Source organism: Microcaecilia unicolor, chromosome 3 (assembly GCF_901765095.1).
Source record: "Microcaecilia unicolor chromosome 3, aMicUni1.1, whole genome shotgun sequence".
Taxonomy (NCBI): domain Eukaryota; kingdom Metazoa; phylum Chordata; class Amphibia; order Gymnophiona; family Siphonopidae; genus Microcaecilia; species Microcaecilia unicolor.
Genome location: NC_044033.1, coordinates 44,592,392 through 44,608,173, shown reverse-complemented (window position 1 = coordinate 44,608,173; position 15,782 = coordinate 44,592,392). Strand labels below are relative to the sequence as shown.

The window sequence follows — 15,782 nt, the reverse complement described above, 5'->3', positions numbered from 1 at the left end:
TTTTTAATAGGCTTTAACTTTTGTGATACTTTTTTTATAATTCTTAATATTTGCATCAATATAATATTATTTGTTCTTTCTCATATGTTATATTTATGTATATATTCATACATTGTTCTTGTGTTTCCATTCATCTATAGTGTTTGATAAAGTTATTATATGCATCATGTTTGACATTGTTTATCACATCCTGCAGAGGTAATGTGTTCCCTTTAGATGATTTTATATGCTGTATCTTATTCTAATATTATGTGACAATTTTTTGTTGTTTTTAATATGTTTTATTTGGTTTACCTTGCGATAATATGCATATATATATTTCTCAAATGTTTTACTTTATTTTTAAAATATGGTTTATCTTCCCTATTATGTTTTCATATTTTTTCTGAATTATATACATTATGTAACTTTAATACTGTATATGTATATTCTTAGACTCCTGCGGCAGGCAGTGTTGAGTTGTTGGATGCAATGAGGAACTGGACTTGTCATTTGATGCAATAAAGAACTGGACTTTACAATGTTGTCTATCAACTTTTTGGTACCTTCGTTGTGTTTGTGTGTGCATGTTCCAACTAGACTGTATCAACCTAACATGTGTACCTTGATGCAGAATGGTGAAATTTACAAATTTGATACATTGATACCCTTAATTTATCAATCATATTTTAGGGATTCTGTGCAAGGTCATGTGCTGGAGAACATGCAATGCCGCCTGGGGATGAAGAAAAGGAAAAAGATGCTTACAGTGCTAAAATATTGCTGGTCTCACTATAGCAATATTTGTAGCTTGTTTGTAAGACTAATGGAAAAGTTATCAGGTTAATACTTCTCTATCATCTACTAATCTGAAATCTTATCAAGAAGTAACATAATTTTGAGTCACATTCTTTAAATTTTAAGTTATTTTATAAAAAAACTATACTAGTAAAAAAAAAAAAAGCTTGCACTGCATTGTTAGAACCACAATAGTAATAAAGATAATCAATAGTTTTTTACATTGCCATGAAATATTCACATATGCTTAAAATGCAGATAAAACTACTACTACTACTTAACATTTATAAAGCGCTACCAGGGTTACGCAGCGCTGTACAATTTAACACAGAGGACAGTCCCTGCTCGAAGGAGCTTACAATCTAAAGTGCAGTCAATCAAATTGGGGCAGTCTAGATTTCCTGAATAGATGAATAATGGTTAGGTGCCAAAAGCGACATTGAAGAGGTGGGCTTTGAGCAAGGATTTGAAGATGGGTAGGGAGGGGGCTTAGCGTATGGGCTCAGCATATTCCAAGCATAGGGTGAGGCGAGGCAGAAAGGGCAGAGCCTGGAGTTGGCGGTGGTGGAGAAGGGTACTCTGAGAGGAGGGATTTGTCCTGTGAGCGGAGGTTACAGGTAGGAGCGTAAGGGGAGATGAGGGTAGAGAGGTAATGAGAGGCTGCAGATTGAGTGCATTTGTAGGTTAATAAGAGAAGCTTGAATTATATGCGGTACCTGATCGGAAGCCAGTGAAGTGACTTGAGGAGAGGGGTGATATGAGCATATCGGTCTAGGCGGAAGATAAGATGCGCAGCAGAGTTCTGAATGGATTGAAGGGGGGATAGATGGTTAAGTGGGAGGCCAGTGAGGAGTAGGTTGCAGTAGCCAAGGCGAGAGGTAATGAGAGAGTGGATGAGAGTACGGGTGGTGTGCTCAGAGAGGAAAGGGCGAATTTTGCTGATGTTATAGAGAAAGAAGCGACAGGTCTTGGCTGTCTGTTGGATATGCGCAGAGAAGGAGAGGGAGGAGTCAAAGATGACTCCGAGGTTACGGGCAGATGAGACGGGGAGGATGAGGGTGTTATCGACTGAAATAGAGAGTGGAGGGAGAGGAAAAGTGGGTTTGGGTGGAAAGACAATGAGTTCGGTCTTGGCCATGTTCAGTTTCAGGTGGTGGTTGGACATCCAGGCAGCAATGTCGGATAAGCAGGCCGATACTTTGGCCTGGGTTTCCGCAGTGATGTCAGGTGTGGAGAGATAAAGCTGGGTGTTGTCAGCATAAAGATGATATTGGAAACCATGAGATGAGATCAGCGAGCCCAGGGAAGAGGTGTAGATTGAAAAAAGAAAGGGTCCAAGGACAGATCCCCGAGGAACACCAACAGAGAGCGGGATGGGGGTAGAGGAAGATCCATGAGAATGTACTCTGAAGGTACGGTGGGAGAGATAAGAGGAGAGCCAGGAGAGGACAGAGCCCTGGAATCCAAATGAAGATAGTGCGGCAAGGAGTAGATTATGATTGACAGTGTCAAAAGCGGCGGATAGGTCGAGGAGGATGAGGATGGAGTAGTGACTTTTGGATTTGGCAAGGAACAGGTCATTACAGACTTTAGTGAGTGCCGTTTCTGTCGAGTGTAGAGGGCGAAAACCGGATTGCAGCGGATCGAGGATGGCATGAGAGGAGAGAAAATCAAGGCAGCGGCTTTGAACGGTGCGTTCAAGTATATTGGAGAGGAAGGGTAGGAGGGAGATGGGGCAGTAGTTGGAAGGACAGATAGGGTCTAGTGATGTTTTTTTGAGGAGTGGTGTGACTACAGCATGCTTGAAGGTGTCAGGGACAGTTGCAGTGGAGAGAGAGAGGTTGAGGATATGACAGATGGGGGGAGGGTGACAGTAGGAGAGATGGTGTTTAGTAAGTTGGTGGGGATGGGATCAGAGGAACAGGTGGTGCATTTCGAGGAGGAAAGAAGGTGGGCGGTTTCCTCCTCGGTGATATCAGGAAAAGATGGGAAGGAGGCCTGGGTTGGTTGGTTGAGGGAGTGGGTTAAAGGGTGAACAGGAGGAGGTGGCTTGGTAGTGAATTTGAGGTTGATCTTCTGCACCTTGTCGCGAAAGTAGTCAGCCAGTGATTGAAGAGAGAGTGAGGGGGTGGGAGTGGAGAGCACTTTGAGGAGGGAGTTGAGGGTGGCGAAGAGATGACGAGGGTTGGAGCCGAGAGAATTAGTCAATTGGGTGTAATAGTCCTGTTTGGCAAGGAATAGGGAGGACTGGAAGGATAGCATGAATTTGTAATGAATGAAGTTGGTATGGGTGCGAGATTTCCTCCAGAGGCGTTCAGCAGATCGGACGCAGGAGCGAAGGTATCGGATGCAAGGTGTCAGCCAGGGCTGGGGATTAGTACGCCTTGTGGGACGGGGGATGGATGGTGCAAGGGTGTCCAGAGCAGAGGAGAGAGAAAGAATTGCAAATCTTAATAAAATCAGTATGTGCTATTCTATATATCCTGTTTACCTCCATCCTCCTCGGCATCTGAATCAGACTCCTCACTATCAACTGGTTTACTTTCCAAGCTGCCAAATGATTCTCTCATCCAGATCATCAGAGCAGTATCAGCACCTCCCACAGTCAGCAACGTAGAATCGTCATGCAGCCATCTAACATTGGTGACATGAGCACTGTGACCAATGTACTTTTTAAATTTTGAGTGCTGACCCTGCAATACAAAGAATGTGTGTAACATTTAACAAGAAGGTCTATGTAAAACTAATGGAGTCTACCTTCAGGAAGGTCCACATGAGCATACATATGATTGTATATCTGGATCAACAAAATACTTCTGTCAGGATCCTCTTAAATCACCTAACATTTCCTGAAAATTTGCTGTGGGTAGGACATTAAAACACAAAGGTGCCAATATTCAAAGAGAAAGAATATCATTTTAAAAGCATCTATATGTGTAAATAGCGGTATTTACAGGTGTAGAGAAGCTCCATGTGTAATGGTGATATCAGAAAGCCACTATTTACACATGGAGATGGTTTATATGCAGAAAAACTAAGGTGGCGTGTTTTGGACAGGCCAAAAATTTACACGTGTTTCTCATCTTACACTTGGAATAGCGAAGTTACTCACCAGTAGCAGGTGTTCTCTGAGGACAGCAGACTGAGTATTCTCACATCTGGAAGACATCATCTGACAGAGCCCAGTGTGGACGCTGCCCAGAGTATATAGCTACTAGATATTTCAAGCAGTGTCCCATCTGACGAGCGAGCGCAGCTTCTTCAACAGAATAACATAACTCCTAGGAGAAGTGGGATGGTATGTGAGAATACTAGGCCTGCTGACCTTGGAAGACACCTGCACAGGTGAGTAACTTTGTTTTCTCCAAGGACAAGCAGGCCGTTGGTATTCTCACATCTGGGTATAGCTACCAGGCTCATCAAAAAACAAAAAGAAAATGCTAGGACAACAGGGACTTGAAACATCAAGGTCTTGCATTCAATCAACCTTACACTATACACAATCTAATTGTGGAGGTGCAGCTTGGAACAGAATATAACTGGGCCTGAAGTAGCCAAGGCTCTGACATTATCAGCCTTGACATGACAGTCTAGAGTCAGCCCAGCCTGGGCATAAGCGAAGGAGATGCAATCTGCTAGCCAACTGGAAATAGTGTGTTTGTCAATGGCTATCCTTATCCTGTTTGGGCCAAAAGAAACAAAAATCTAGATGGATTGTTTATGGGATTTAGTCCGCTCCAGATAAAAGGCTAAAGCTTGCTTGCAATCTAAACTTTCACCAGGATGGGCATGTGTCTTTGGGAAAAACATTGGCAGAACAAATGACTGGTTAAGATGGAACTCCAATACTACCTTAGGAAGGAACTTAGAGTATGTGCAAAGATCTACTCTGTTGTGATGAAACTTCGTGTAAGGTGGATCAGCTACTAGAGCCTGAAGCTCACTGACTCTGTGAGCTGAATTGACTGCCACCAAAAATATGACTTTCCAGGTCATATACTTCAGATGACAGGAGTCAAGTGACTCAAAAGGAGCTCTCATCAACTGGGCTACAATGATTTTGAGAGCCCACGACACAGATTGTACTGAGATGTCCCCTTACAGAGTTGATTTTAAACCCAGCCTCAGACAGGTGCAGGAGGTATTCAAGCAATTTTTATGAAGGACAAGAGAGGAGATCTAGGGCCTTGCCCTTACACCAGATGACAACCCTCCATTTAAAAAAATAACTTCTCTCAGTAGAATCTTTCCTGGAAGCACGCAAGATTTTGGAGACACCACCAGGCAGATTAAAGGACTAAAATTCTACACTCTCAACATCCAAGCCATGAGAGCCAGGGACTAGAGGTTGGGATACAGAAGGGACCCCTCATTCTGTGTTATGAGGGTCAGAAAACACTCTAATCTCCACGGCTCCTCAAAGGATAGGAAACCAGATCTGTCTCGGCCAGAATGGAGCAATCAGGATCATTGTTCCCTGATCTTTGACAGAGTTTCAGCAAAGTTTTCTCTATGAAAGGTATTGGAGTATACACATACAGAAGATCTTATCTGCCATGTGATCCGAGTCTGGAGCAGAACTGAGGGACCTTGTTGTTCAGATGAGTGATGAAAATATCCACCAAGGGGGTGCCCCACTCTGGAAGATCTAGCGGACTATGCCCATATTGAGAGACTACACATGAGGTCACATTACCCTGCTCAATTTGTCTGCCAGGTATTGTCCTAGCCAGCTATGTATGTTGTTCACAGTACCATCCTATGAAGAAGGGCCCACCTCCTGACACAAGGGGTAAGATCCCATATCCCCCTGCTTGTTTACATAAAGCGAATGCTACATACCTGTAGAAGGTATTCTCCGAGGACAGCAGGCTGATTGTTCTCACTGATAGGTGACGTCCACGGCACCCCCTCCAATCGGAATCTTCACTAGCAAAGATGTTTGCTAACCCTCGCGCGCCGATGCGCACCGCGCATGCGCGGTCGTCTTCCCGCCCGAACCGGCTCGTGTTCGTCAGTCCCGTATGTAGCAAGACAAAGACAAGGGAAGACACAACTCCAAAGGGGAGGCGGGCGGGTTTGTGAGAACAATCAGCCTGCTGTCCTCGGAGAATACCTTCTACAGGTATGTAGCATTCGCTTTCTCCGAGGAAAAGCAGGCTGCTTGTTCTCACTGACGGGGTATCCCTAGCCCCCAGGCTCACTCAAAACAACAAACATGGTCAATTGGGCCTCGCAACGGCGAGGACATAACTGAGATTGACCTAACATCTTATTCAACTAACTGAGAGTGTAGCCTGGAACAGAATAAAAAATGGGCCTAGGGGGGTGGAGTTGGATTCAAACCCCAAACAGATTCTGAAGCACCGACTGCCCGAACCGACTGTCGCGTCGGGTATCCTGCTGCAGGCAGTAATGAGATGTGAATGTGTGGACAGATGACCACATTGCAGCTTTGCAGATCTCTTCAATAGTGGCTGACTTCAAGTGGGCCACTGACGCTGCCATGGCTCTAACATTGTGAGCCGTGACATGACCCTCAAGAGCCAGCCCAGCCTGGGCGTAAGTGAAGGAAATGCAATCTGCTAGCCAATTGGATATGGTGCGTTTCCCCACAGCCACTCCCCTCCTGTTGGGATCAAAAGAAACAAACATTTGGGCAGACTGTCTGTTGGGCTGTGTCCGCTCCAGATAGAAGGCCAATGCTCTTTTGCAGTCCAATGTGTGCAGCTGACGTTCAGCAGGGCAGGAATGAGGACGGGGAAAGAATGTTGGCAAGACAGTTCAGATGGAACTCTGACACCACCTTTGGCAAGAACTTAGGGTGAGTGCGGAGGACTACTCTATTATGATGAAATTTGGTATAAGGAGCATGAGCTACTAGGGCTTGAAGCTCACTGACTCTACGAGCTGAAGTTACTGCCACCAAGAAAAGGACCTTCCAGGTCAAGTACTTCAGATGGCATGAATTCAGTGGCTCAAAAGGAGGTTTCATCAGCTGGGTGAGAACGACATTGAGATCCCATGACACTGTAGGAGGTTTGATGGGGGGCTTTGACAGAAGCAAACCTCTCATAAAGCGAACAACTAAAGGCTGTCCCGAGATCGGCTTACCTTCCACACAGTAATGGTATGCACTGATTGCGCTAAGGTGAACCCTTACAGAGTTGGTCTTGAGACCAGACTCAGACAAGTGCAGAAGGTAGTCAAGCAGGGTCTGTGTAGGACAAGAGCGAGGATCTAAGGCCTTGCTGTCACACCAGACGGCAAACCTCCTCCATAAAAAGAAGTAACTCCTCTTAGTGGAATCTTTCCTGGAAGCAAGCAAGACACGGGAGACACCCTCCGACAGACCCAAAGAGGCAAAGTCTACGCTCTCAACATCCAGGCCGTGAGAGCCATAGACCGGAGGTTGGGATGCAGAAGCGCCCTTCGTTCTAGGTGATGAGGGTCGTAAAACACTCCAATCTCCACGGTTCTTCGGAGGACAACTCCAGAAGAAGAGGGAACCAGATCTGACGCAGCCAAAAAGGAGCAATCAGAATCATGGTGCCTCGGTCTTGCTTGAGTTTCAACAAAGTCTTCCCCACCAGAGGTATGGGAGGATAAGCATACAGCAGGTCTTCCCCCCAATCCTGGAGGAAGGCATCCGATGCCAGTCGGCCGTGGGCCTGAAGTCTGGAACAGAACTGAGGGACCTTGTGGTTGGCTCGAGATGCGAAGAGATCTATCAAGGGGGTGCCCCACACTTGGAAGATCCGGCGCACTACTCTGGAGTTGAGCGACCACTCGTGAGGTTGCATAATCCTGCTCAACCTGTCGGCCAGACTGTTGTTTACGCCTGCCAGATATGTGGCTTGGAGAAACATGCCATGACGGCGAGCCCACAGCCACATGCTGACGGCTTCCTGACACAGGGGGCGAGATCCGGTGCCCCCCTGCTTGTTGATGTAATACATGGCAACCTGGTTGTCTGTCTGAATTTGGATAATTTGGTGGGACAGCCGATCTCTGAAAGCCTTCAGAGCGTTCCAGACCACTCGTAACTCCAGGAGATTGATCTGTAGACCTTGTTCCTGGAGGGACCAGCTTCCCTGGGTGTGAAGTCCATCGACATGAGCTCCCCACCCTAAGAGAGACGCATCCGTAGTCAGCACTTTTTGCGGCTGAGGAATTTGGAAAGGGCGTCCCAGAGTCAAATTGGACCAAATCGTCTACCAGTGCAGGGATTTGAGAAAACTCGTGGACAGGTAGATTACGTCCTCTAGATCCCCAGCAGCCTGAAACCACTGGGAAGCTAGGGTCCATTGAGCAGATCACATGCGAAGACGAGCCATGGGAGTCACATGAACTGTGGAGGCCATGTGGCCGAGCAATCTCAACATCTGCCGAGCTGTGATCTGCTGGGACGCTCGCACCCGGGAGACGAGGGACAACAGATTGTTGGCCCTTGTGTCCGGAAGATAGGCACGAGCCGTCTGAGAATCCAGCAGAGCTCCTATGAATTCGAGTCTCTGTACTGGGAGAAGATGGGACTTTGGATAATTTATCACAAATCCCAGTAGCTCCAGGAGGCGAACAGTCATCTGCATGGACTGTAGAGCTCCTGCCTCGGATGTGCTCTTCACCAGCCAATCGTCGAGATAAGGGAACATGTGCACCCCAAGCCTGCGGAGCGCTGCTGCTACCACAGCCAGACACTTTGTGAACACCCTGGGCGCGGAGGCGAGCCCAAAGAGTAGCACACAGTACTGGAAGTGACGCGTTCCCAGACGGAATCGGAGATACTGTCTGTGAGCTGGCAGTATCGGGATATGCGTGTAAGCATCCTTCAAGTCCAGAGAGCATAGCCAATCTTTTTCCTGAATCATGGGAAGAAGGGTGCCCAGGGAAAGCATCCTGAACTTTTCCTTGACCAGATATTTGTTCAGGGCCCTTAGGTCTAGGATGGGACGCATCCCCCCTGTTTTCTTTTCCACAAGGAAGTACCTGGAATAGAATCCCAGCCTTTCTTGCCCGGGTGGCATGGGCTCGACCGCATTGGCGCTGAGAAGGGCGGAGAGTTCCTCTGCAAGTACCTGCTTGTGCTGGAAGCTGAAAGACTGAGCTCCTGGTGGGCAATTTGGAGGCATGGAGGCCAAATTGAGGGCGTATCCTTGCCGGACTATTTGGAGAACCCACTGGTCGGAGGTTATAAGAGGCCACCTTTGGTGAAAAACTTTCAACCTCCCCCCGACCGGTAGATCGTCCGGCACGGACACTTTGATATCGGCTATGCTCTGCTGGAGTCGGTCAAAAGCTCGCCCCCTGCTTTTGCTGGGGAGCTGAGGGGCCTTGCTGAGGCGCACGCTGCTGACGAGAGCGAGCGCGCTGGGGCTTAGCCTGGGCTGCAGGCTGTCGAGAGGGAGGATTGTACCTACGCTTGCCAGAAGAGTATGGAACAGTCCTCCTTCCCCCATAAAAACCCCTACCTGATGAGGTAGATGCTGAAGGCTGCCGGTGTGAGAATTTGTCGAAAGCGTTATCCCACTGATGGAGCTGTTCTACCACCTGTTCGACTTTTTCTCCAAAAATGTTATCCGCACGGCAAGGGGAGTCCACAATCCGCTGCTGGATCCTATTCTCCAGGTCGGAGGCACGCAGCCATGAGAGTCTGCGCATCACCACACCTTGAGCAGCGGCCCTGGACACAAAATCGAAGGTATCAAATACCCCTCTGGCCAGGAATTTTCTGCATGCCTTCAGCTGCCTGACCACCTCCTGAAACGGCTTGGCTTGCTCAGAAGGGAGCTGGTCCACCAAGTCCGCCAGCTTCCGCACATTGTTCCGCATATGGATGCTCGTGTAGAGCTGGTAAGACTGAATCTTAGCCACGAGCATGGAAGAATGGTAGGCCTTCCTCCCAAAGGAGTCTAAGGTTCTGGGGTCTTTGCCCGGGGGCACCGAAGCATGCTCCCTAGAACTCTTAGCCTTCTTCAGGGCCAGATCCACCACAGCAGAGTCATGAGGCAACTGAGTGCGCATCAGCTCTGGATCCCCATGGATCCGATACTGGGATTCTATCTTCTTGGGAATGTGGGGATTAGTTAGTGGCTTGGTCCAGTTCGCCAGCAATGTCTTTTTTAGGACATGATGCATGGGTACTGTGGACGCTTCCTTAGGTGGAGAAGGATAGTCCAAGAGCTCAAACATTTCAGCCCTGGGCTCATCCTCCACAACTACCGGGAAGGGGATGGCCGTAGACATCTCCCGGACAAAGGCCGAGAAAGACAGACTCTCGGGAGGAGAAGCTGCCTTTCAGGGGAGAGAGTGGGGTCAGAAGGAAGGCCATCAGACTCCTCGTCAGAGAAATATCTGATGTCTTCTTCGTCTTCCCACGAGGCCTCACCCTAGGTATCAGACACAAGTTCATGGACCTGTGTCTGAAGCCGTGTCCGTCTCGACTCCGTGGAACCACGGCCACGGTGGGAGCGTCGAGAGGTGGACTCCCTGGCCGGCAGCGGCGAAGCTCCCTCCCCCGATGTCGTCGGGGAGTCCACCTGGGAGGCAGCCGAAACCGGTACCGGGGACCTCACCCCGGGCAAAGGGCTAGCTGTCGCCTCACTCGACGGTACCGGTGGCGCAAGCACCCCCGGTACCGGAGGAGAAGGGCGCAACAGGTCTTCCAGAATGCCAGGAAGAACGGCCCGGAGACTCTCGTGCAGAGCGGCTGTGGAGAAAGACTGGGAAGCCGGTGCAGGCGTCGAGGTCAGAATCTGTTCCGGGCATGGAGGCAGTACCGGGCTGTCCGAGGTAGAGCGCACCGACACCTCCTGAATGGAGGGTGAGCAGTCCTCCCAGTGCCGATGCCTGCTGGGTGCAGACTCCCTCGGAGACCCAGATCTCCCGGTACCAAATTGGGAAGGTGACCGGTGACGATGCTTCTTCGACTTCTTCGAGCGAAGCATGTCGCCGGAGCTCCCCGGTACCGATGAGGAGGACGTTGAATCCAGACGTCGCTTCCTCGGGGCCGGGGCCGAAGATGGTCGATCCCGGGGGGGCTGTACCGCAGGAGCCCTCAGGGCAGGAGGAGACCTACCCGAAGGCTCACCGCCACCAGCAGGGGAATGGACAGCCCTCACCTGCACTCCAGACGAAGCACCACCGTCCGACGACATCAGCACCAGAGGGGGTCCCGGTACCACCGACGCCGACGCACTCTTCCAAAGCCTCGGTACCGACGATGCAGGAGGAGGACGCCTCGATGCAGTTGATGTCGATGCGGTCTCCGAAGACTTTGGTGCTGCCGACGCCGATGCGCCTGACGAATCTCTAGATGCCGATGCCGTCGATGCGCCGGAGAACAGAATGTTCCACTGGGCTAATCTCGCTACTCGAGTCCTCTTTTGCAAAAGAGCACAAAGACTACAGGCCTGCGGGCGATGCCCAGCCCCCAGACACTGAAGACACGAGGCGTGCCTATCAGTGAGCGAGATTACCCGGGCGCACTGGGTGCACTTCTTGAAGCCGCTGGAAGGCTTCGATGTCATGGGCGGAAAAATCGCGCCGGCGAAATCAAAATTCGCGATGATGACAAGAGGCACCGATACAAAAGGGGGAAAAAACCCGTGCGGGCGGCCAACAAGGCCGCTCCCGAAAGCGAAATAAAACTTACGCTGGGAAAAAGCTAGAAATACGGGAAAAAGGTTCTCTCTCTTTTTTTTTTTTTAAAAACACGAAAGACGCGCGGCAAAACACGACCGTCCCGAGCGCGGACAAAAGAAGACTGACAAACACAAGCCGGTTTGGGCGGGAAGATGACCGCGCATGCGCGGTGTACATCGGCGCGCGAGGGCTAGCAAACGTCTTTGCTAGTGAAGATTCCGATTGGAGGGGGTGCCGTGGACGTCACCCATCAGTGAGAACAAGCAGCCTGCTTGTCCTCGGAGAATACATTGCAACCTGATTGCTGAATGAGAACAATTTGGTTCTGTAGCTGGTCTCTGAAAGTCTTTAGAGCATTCCAAATAGGCTTCAGCTCCAGAAGGTTGATGTGGAGATCTGCTTCCTGAGCAGACCACTCTCCTTGGGTGTAAGACCCATCTACATGAGCCCCCCATCCCAAGCTGGATGCATCCATTGTCAACACCTTTTGGGAGGTGGAATTTGGAATGGGAGTCCCACAGTTAAATTGGCCTGAATTGTCCACCAGAAGGGGAATTCCAACCTCTGTAGGAACTTGGATTACATCCGTTAGGTTACCTGTCGTCTGAGACCACTGAGAAGCCAGAGTCCATTGGGCACTTCTAATATGGAGGCAATCCATGGGAGTGACATGTACTGTGGAGGCCATATGGCCTAACAATCTCAACATTTGCTGAGATGTGACCTGCCTGCTGCTCCGGACTTGCGAGGTGAGCACTATCAAGGGATCTGCTCTCACCAGGGGTAGAAAAGCCTGAGCTTGCACCGCATCTAGCAGGGCTCCTATATATGACAAACCTTAGGAGATCCAGCACCTGAATACTCCTCCACACTGACTCTTGTGCTTCTTCCTTCGATGTGCTCTTGATCAGCCAATCATCCAGATAGGGAAACTCAAACTCCCAGTCTGCATAGGGATGCTGCGACTAATGCCATTTGGCGGAAGAAATCCTGGGAGCTGACATGAGGCCAAAACGTAGAAAGTGATACTGGTAGTGGTGTTTTCCTACTTGAAATCTGAGATACTTCTTGTGACTGGAAAGCATAAAAATGTGGGTACAGGCATCCTTCACGTCCAGAAAGCATACCCAATCTTGTTCCTGAATCATAGGGAGAAGGGTGCCTAGGGAAATCATCCTGAACTTTTCTTAGATCAGGAATTTGTTCAGGGCCCTTAGGTCTAGGATGGGAGAAAATCCCCCCATCTTCTTGGGCACAAAGAAGAACCTGGAACAGAATCTCTTCCCTTCTTCCCCAGGTGGCATGGGCTCGACCACACTGGCCTGTAGAAGGGCAGAGATTTCCTCTACAAGTACCTGCTTGTGCTGAGAGCTGATGTAAGATGCTCTTGGTGTGAAATTTGGTGGTTTCTGATGCCAATGAAGTGTGCAACCAAGGCAGACTATTTGAAGAACCCTCCGGTAAGTGGTTATAAGGGGCCACCTTTGATGGTAAGAATTCCGACTTCTTTCTACTAGTGGGCTGTCCAAGACCGTTACTTGTATAGCGGCTATGCTCTTATGAAGCCAGTCAAAAGCTCATCCCTTGCTTTGACTGGGGAGCCAGCTGGGCCTTCTGGGGTCGGGAGTGCTGGGTGAGCGGGAAGGCAGTGGAAACCTATGCTTTTGAGAGTAATAGGTTCGCCACCTAGACCCAGTCAAAAGCCTCCTAGTAGAGGCTACTGAGAGAGGGACTGAATGGTGTCAGTATGTTTCTTAATGATGTCTGTGACTTCCTCCACCTTGTACCCAAAAAGATTATCTCCTCTCAGCACAGTACGTCCACTAATCTGCTCTGAACAAGTTGCAGGTCAGTGACATGCAGCCTGAGAGTCTGCACATCCCTACACCCATAGTGAACAGTCTGGATGCAATATCAAAGGTGTCATAAGCACCATAAGATGTCACAGGGTCAGAAAACACTATAATCTCCACGGCTTCTCAGAGGACAGAAGGAGAGGGAACCAGATCTGTTTTGACCAGAATGGAGCAATCAGGATCACTGTTCCTCGATCTGGCCTGAGTTTCAGCAAAATCTTCTCATGAGAGGTATTGGAGGATACGCATATAGAAGACCTTCCCTGCAATGAAGGAGAAAGGCATCTGATGCTGTAAGCTCTCTTGAGCAGGGACTGTCCTTCCCCATGTACAGTGCTGCGTAACCCTTGTAGCGCTATAGAAATGCTAAGTAGTAGCCTAAAGGTCGGCCGCATCAAAAAACAAAGAAAACTTAAAAAGGGGAAAAAAATCTAAAAGGAAACTACAGGTACTTTTTTTTTTTTTTTAAGAAAATGAAGAAAAAATAAGCGAAAAAGCTCACAAAGGCTCTTTCATGGACCTGAAGAGGAGCACAGACGAAAAGCTGCCGCACCTCAACGCAGAGAAAAGAAAAATGAAGGGACAAGCGCGCGATGGGCAGAAAGTCGTTCGTGCACGTGTGCCAGAAAACTCTGGCAAATTTTTAAATATTTTGCTTGCAAAATGCCAGTTCCTGGGCCAACGTGGATGTTGACCCACATGGGAGAACAAGCAGCCTGCTTGTCCTCGGAGAACTTGGGTATCATCGCTGACCTCAGATTTCAATGCTGGTGCCTGGACATAGCCAACATTGAATATCTGGGTCTACCTTAGCCAGCAGTGGTTAGTTTAAAAAAAATGCTTGCTGCAGCTGGCTGACTACTACTCATTATTTGTGATGACCAGGAGTGGTGCTAGAAATCTCACCCCATTAGGGGCCTGCCACTAAAACTGTCACACTTATGACAACTCCATGAGCCATTCACAGCTTCCTGCTTGTAGAAGGCAGGGATGAGACATATGTCAAAGTGCTGCCAATTAAATTGTGAAGCTTCAAACTTTTTAGTTATTATTGTTTTTGAGGCAGAAATAAACAACAGAGGATGAAGAATTGCTTTCCTAATCCTTCATGTAAGTGCTGGGCAAAATGTTCACTTTTTCAAAATCTACACATGCCTTTAAGCTGGTGCAAAATGTGATGAGAATTTTTTTTAACATAGATATGTATTCACTATGTAAGAATATATATATATATATGTGTGTGTGTGTGTGTGTGTAGCTTTCTACTCCATCCACACCCAAGCTATGCTCCCTTTTAAGTCCCAGTGCTCTCTGCATGTGAATAGTGGCTTTTGGAAATCAACTCTTACATTGTATGATCATACACATGATGTATGATCATATAAATGCTGTTAAAATAGAAGTCTATATATACAAAAAAAAAACCCACCACCCCTTCAAAAACCCCCCACAAAGTAGTCAGAAGCTTGTTAAAGCCTGCCTAGTATGCTTGCCTTCCCCCTCTTTCCTATCATGATTGTAGTTCTATGTTTAATAGTAGTAGTAGTTCTTCCCCCTTCCCACTCACTGCCTGTTTGTCTAATGTACTACTTTTATCTTCTGTTTTCCATAAGGCAGGTTAGAAATACTAATAAACTTGAAACTTGATAAGTGAAGCGAACTGTGGAAGAAGAAAAATATGGTGCAAATGACTACTTTTGAAAAGGAAAGAGGCTGTATTAATTGAAGTTTACAAAGAAAATATGCAGAATACAATAATCAAGAAAAAAAAACCTCATCAATTTTCAAATAAACTACCCTACCTAGAACAGAACATTTTGTGCTAATACCTCCGATTCTCAGGTTCTTGCGTAGGACCCAAATTAATTGAGTCAAAACCAGTCAACACTGGTTGTGATGCGCTACACATTAAGATAAATTATAATAATTAATGTATAAACTGACTCTTATAAACAACTATAAACTGACTTTTAGAAACAATTATATCAAAGTTATGAAAGTTATTGGTAGGGGAACCACGATGACACTCTGAGCTGAGGTTTATGCGAGTGCTTTATATTGTGATGCACTTCGGTGTTATATATTTCTTCTTTTTAATGCCCCTCTGTAACCTGTCAGACAAAAATAGCTGAGCACTTTGCCTGCATTGCTAACTCTTCTGGGATGAAGGAGGGGGAACCTCCAAATCCTTGAGCTGAAAGTTATATTCTCTCCAGAAGACAGAGCTAGCGTGCCCCAACCCAACTGGAACCAGAGAGTTTGTCTGCTGAACCGGCTGTTGGAGGTCTTGGTGAAATGAGTATCCTCTGGCAGCAACAGAAGGAGGTTAGCAGTCTTACCTCCATGATAGTAACATCTATGGCACTGCAGATGGTTCCAGAAACCTGGTGGGTAGGGGTGGGGGCGACTGTCCCCTTAACGATGGATTTGCGAGCTGCAGAAGATAGCAGCAGTGTTGTATCTTCCATGGGGGTAAGTCCTGCTGAAATTTCATCGGTGGTTCAA

The 15,782-nt window shown here is 48.0% G+C and overlaps 1 protein-coding gene across 1 annotated transcript in view; it reads right to left on the bottom strand.

Annotated features, from left to right (window-relative positions):
- EML6 (EMAP like 6) overlaps positions 1–15,782 on the bottom strand; it is a 744,128-nt gene that overhangs the window by 251,194 nt on the left and 477,152 nt on the right. The window contains 1 exon segment of the mRNA XM_030195849.1: positions 3,269–3,470. Coding sequence (XP_030051709.1) covers positions 3,269–3,470 — 202 coding nt within the window.